At 43.8% G+C, this 5209-nt stretch overlaps 1 protein-coding gene across 1 annotated transcript; it reads right to left on the bottom strand.

The window, feature by feature from the left end:
- Window positions 1-449: 449 nt before the first annotated feature.
- On the bottom strand, window positions 450-3859 carry LOC106809358 (gastric intrinsic factor-like). The gene is made up of 5 exons (XM_014812422.1): window positions 3701-3859; window positions 2826-3048; window positions 1810-1996; window positions 1487-1620; window positions 450-1376 (listed from the first exon to the last, which is right to left on the bottom strand). The coding sequence occupies exons 1-5, from the start codon at window positions 3842-3844 to the stop codon at window positions 1297-1299; spliced, it is 768 nt and encodes a 255-aa protein (XP_014667908.1). The 5' UTR covers window positions 3845-3859; the 3' UTR covers window positions 450-1296.
- Window positions 3860-5209: the final 1350 nt, after the last annotated feature.

Below are 5209 nucleotides of genomic sequence, written 5' to 3'. Positions count from 1 at the left end.
GAGAGAGAGAGAGAGAGAGAGAGAGAGAGAGAGAGAGAGAGAGTGGGGGGGAGGGGGGCACTAGGGGGGCCGTACATTTTTGTGGGGGGCACAATATATAACTTTTCTTTGTATTATACTGTTCTAACGGCATTGTTTTTAATTCAATTTTTTTTATCAAGCATGAATTTTTAGTGGGGGGGGCACCTGGGGGGCACAGAAAATTTGTGGGTGGGCACGTGCCCCCCCCCCCAGGTCCCCCGTAGCTACGCCCTTGCTCATTAGTGTTGAATTGCAATGCAATATCGTCTATATAGCTTGCCACAACGCGTTTATCTCTATAGTTTTCTCGGATATATCCAAACATCACGTGTTTGCAAGCAGCGACATCTGTCGAGGGTCACAGCAATTAGCGCGGTCAGTAGGAAATGATCGGTGATAGTTTGTTATTTATTCATCACGGTAGCAAACATGAGAACTATAGGCTATATACACAGCGGACGACAACCAGAGGAAGCTTTGTGCTTTATTGCTAAAGTTAAACAAGGTTAATCGACCAGGACAGTGAAGGGCGTAGGTTAACTAGCATGCGGGGTGGGGTAGAGTGTAGCTTGAATGTCAGTGCAGGTGGGTCAGGGGCACGATCGGTTGCGGTTTAGAGAGGAGTAGAGATGAGCGATTGTTCCTCACACTATCCTCCCACAGGGAACATCGTTAGCGCTATTGTAAATCAACGATTACGCGAGGCGGTATTTGATTTCCTCGAAATTATTATTTATTTTATTCCCTAATTTATTATTAGGTAATCATAAATCCTCACAGCAGTGTTAGCATGCTGCGGATGCGGACAGTGAAACCCTGCAGGTATTCACTCATCCAGGAGAGCTGTCGATGAGAGAGAAGTACCAGATTGCCGCGTGAAGCCAACAATGCTACGAAAGATCTAAATCCAACTTAAACACAGTGAAAATAACTAAATAATAATAATATAATTAGGTTATAAACAAGTTTTCAACGAATACGATTATAGAATATAATTTACCTTATTGATTTCCGTGGCATCTTGTATATATAGTTGGTTTATTTGATCACATGCTCTGACAAAATCTAGTGTAATAACTAATTACAAAAAAATGATACTTTAGATATAATCTAAATAATCAGCTACGTAGTAAAAGGCGCGGTTCTTCGTTTACTTAACGGGTGAAATATTCTGGATCGGATAAAATCCTGGATAATCTGATAAAATCATCGCAATTTATTCCATGTTGGCGTAGAGATATCAGTGTTTAGCTCATCGACGGGAATGTAGAGAAATCAAAACTGAGCATCGCCGTCAGCGCGTCTGTACTTGAGAACGATGGTGTCGCCATCTTGTGGGATGAATTCATCGATTCCTTACCAAAAAACAACATTAGTTCGTTAGTTGACAGTTTTGTGACAATTGTTTTCGTAGCTTTATATAAAATGTAAGAGCGCATCCGTATAAAAGCTAGAGAAATCGTACCGACGTGAACCGCGTATTCGTCTCCGCCAGGGGCGCTGCGGTACACTGCCCAGAAGCTGTTGTCACGGAGACTGGCGTCGACGTTGAACAGTGACGTCAGCATGTTACCTAACTCCGTCTGCTCGGTTTCAAACCTGCGCATGCGCAACAGACAAACGCTAAGAAGCAACCAAGTGGATTCATCTCCATTTGCTATGATCAGGTGCCCGTTGTCAGAAACAAATTAGTCTTAACAATTAGTCTTAACATTAACTTAACTTTACTGTAATTATTGATTAAATTGACTATTGATTAGGTGGCAAGAAGTCGATTAATTCTCTTACGAGAAGTTCGGGTCCATTTCTTGCACCTCAGTCAGTATTTTATGAAGAGAAGAATTGGCCGTCACCGACTCAAGCCGCTCGTTGTAGTAAGTGTTGACATCTATCGCATTCTTGACGAGCATGTCGACCGTTATGTACTTAGGGTTCGTCTGCCAGACATTATACATTCCGTTTGTGTTGATGGGTTCTGAAATCACAAGGAAGCTGTTTTACTGATAATCTATCATTTTACTGTCGTGCTTGACCTAAGGTTAGTAACGTCAGGAACGTCATTTAAACGGAAAAGTTGTATAGGAACAGAGGTACGCAGGTTCAACAAATTTATAATAAAGCGAATTAATTTAGTTCGATTTTAAATTGATCGAATTCATTTGATTCTTGTTCCAAAAAGCCCACTACATCGCGGGTGGAGCCACATCAGTGACACGGTGCGGAATTCAACAGCGATCTACAACAGACACGTCACTATAGGCTGGTGTCTGCGCAAATTACAAATCAATCTGTTGGTCTATAACTAACGCGACAACGCGTGTGCAAACACGTCGTCACGCCTCTTGCGAAACAGGTAAATATAGTGTGTACTGCAGGGGCCAATAAGCATCGAGTACGCGCACGGGGGGTATCTCTCATTTTTATCGCAGGGGGACGGGTGTGGCGGGGAAAGCGACGATTTCATGGTGACTGTACCATGATTATTAAACATATTTTGAATTATTAAAAAATAATATTGTCGGGCGCTCATTCGCACATGTGACACCTCAACACGACAAATCACCGCATTTTTGTCCGCTAGTTAGGCTCTCTGCTTAGTACTCAGCAAAAAAAGATAGAGTGTGGAAACGGTGCCAAGAAGAGAGCCTGTAAACTGAGAGAATCTCTTCACTAGCCCACTAGGGCACAAGCAATTTAAATTTAACGAGATGGCGTTCTTCGTGCCGCCTATTATGTCCTTACTGCAAGTTAAGAACAGTGTGCGGTAATACATTGTTCCCGCGTGCGCATTTCCCGTCGCCTACCTGGTGACGTCACTCTGCATAATGCGTCATCGCGGATGTATGTGCGCCACCGTAGCGCCGGCAGCACCTCGGCCGTTGTGAAGACACTGTGCCCGTACGACCCGTCATTCTCGGCCATGGCACAAAGCGCGCTGGTGGCGCCGTGCACGCGATCGAACTGCGTCCTGCCGACGTGCACCGGCGGCCATATTTGCGTGACGACGCGCTGAGCAGCTTGCAGCGCCTGCAGAAGAACACGGGCGGATGCCATGGCAACAACAGCGGTAATGTTTGCGTCACGACGCGTCCTGCTGCCATATCTCACGCATCGGAATCATTAAATCGTGTTATACATTTTTTACAGATAGTTGTTGAAATAATGATTTACGTTTTTTGCGTTTATATTTGCATGGGCTATGTTGAGAGCAGGTAAAGGTAGTGCCTACGTTGAACCAACATAAATATACACTAATGAGACTAATGAGTAACGATGTAGGTCCTGAGTAAGAGAGAGGCAAGACAATGTGCCCATGAGAAAACGACGCTGGTCCAATATTGGCGTCTGATGTAGAGCCTATTTAAGGACGGTGAGCCTACATAGGGCTAACATATGAATCATATAACAGGTGCTGTCTGCGTGGTTCGTGGGACGCCATCTTTAGACGCCAGACCCCGGGGTGGATCCGGGTCCCGTTGTCAGAAGCGTCATAAATCTAAGACGCAATCGAAGTACATAAATAAGTATGAAATGGCATGCATTTATATACGACGCAAAAACTGATGACATTTTAAACTTACGATAGTCATAACGACTTATGACTTATGATGTTTCTGATAACGGTGCACCTGTCCCCCACGCGCCCACCCTCACCTGTCCCCCACGCGCCCACCCTCACCTGGATCGCTAGTGCGGTGGTGTGTGCGTTGCCAAAGGTCATATCCGACAACTGATGAGCCGCTAGGTGGTTAACTCTTTCCTCGAAGTCAAGGTCGAGGTTCCAGAGTGGCTGGTCTTTCTGCACGAGGCAGCTGATCGCCATGAGAGCGAGAGAGGCCTCGTCTGTATAGTCGTAAGGTGATCCCAATACATAGCTGTTACATACCTGCTACTTACGCACACGCACGAACACACTCAGGAACACACACGCGCGCGCGCACGCACACATTCACGCACACACACACACTACAGCGACGTTTTTAAATCGGTCAGACATCACGACTTCACAGCTTCACGATTTTACAGCGGTATCAGTACAGTACAGCGACAGCGCGCGCGTTACCGTTAACATGACCTATATACACCTTGACACAATTCGAATCCCTACCCATGCAGTGTGGCGTATATACATACAGTATGGTTCACTGCCAAGTCTCTTTATTACACATTTTCCTATTATTATATACGCATTTATTCGCTTATAATTCAGACGTTATATACATCAGTGTCTCTTTCTTTAATTAATCTACATATAAGCTTCTCTCTATGATATATACAGCCACACGAACACGTACCGCACGTTATGTAGCCTTCGCTTTCTTAATTCTTTACAATTATATTATTATATTATGCCAAATAAATTCATGAGGCTACTGATAGGGTGTAGCGTGAGGCGCGAAATAAGCTTATAAATTAAATTTCTGCTTGAAAAATAGAAATTTTTGACCACCGGTTGTGAATTTTTTTAATGCGTTAATTATTCCCTTCTGAAAAATTAACGTTGGCATAATACCGTCTAATTCTTTACCCCGAACTTTGTTTTACCTCTCTTTCCATACGAATACTCAAGCCTCATAGTCCACGGCTCACTTTAGTCATTTAATAAACAAACATTAGTTGAAGATATGTTAATATTATTTACTTCACTTTACATCACTGATATTACGGCGAACTGGTGAAAGTTTAACATGATAAATGTGAACTGAGATTAACGTTACTGCTTTAGAACCCTCGCCTTATCCGCACTCGTATGAAGTCACACAGACACTCACCGCTCGCTCGTTATACGTGCTCATCATTGCGTGGTGATTTAATCTTTACCGTAGGTCTTTAATTCCGCACAATATAATAAAGATTTACAGCGCACACACTCGCACGAGATGTTCACATCGCGGATTGGTATTTATACTCAACCCAATCATACATTGGTTAGGTGTCAGAGCTATTAGATAGTGCTGACACCTACCGTTCTTGTACTTAATATATATAGGTTTTGTAAAAAGTGAAAATAAACATGGTGATGGGTGATTAGACTGACACCACACGTCGCTGTAGCTGACTGACGCTCTCTCTCTCTCTTAACTCCTAACTCTCAACTCTCAACTCTCTACTCTCTACGCTCTACGCTCTACGCTCTACGCTCTACGCTCTACGCTCTACGCTCTACGCTCTACGCTCTACGCTCTAC

The sequence above is a fragment of the Priapulus caudatus genome, unplaced genomic scaffold, assembly GCF_000485595.1.
Source record: "Priapulus caudatus unplaced genomic scaffold, Priapulus_caudatus-5.0.1 Scaffold348, whole genome shotgun sequence".
Taxonomy (NCBI): Eukaryota; Metazoa; Priapulida; class Priapulimorpha; order Priapulimorphida; family Priapulidae; genus Priapulus; species Priapulus caudatus.
This window is presented reverse-complemented; position numbering and strand designations above follow the sequence as displayed.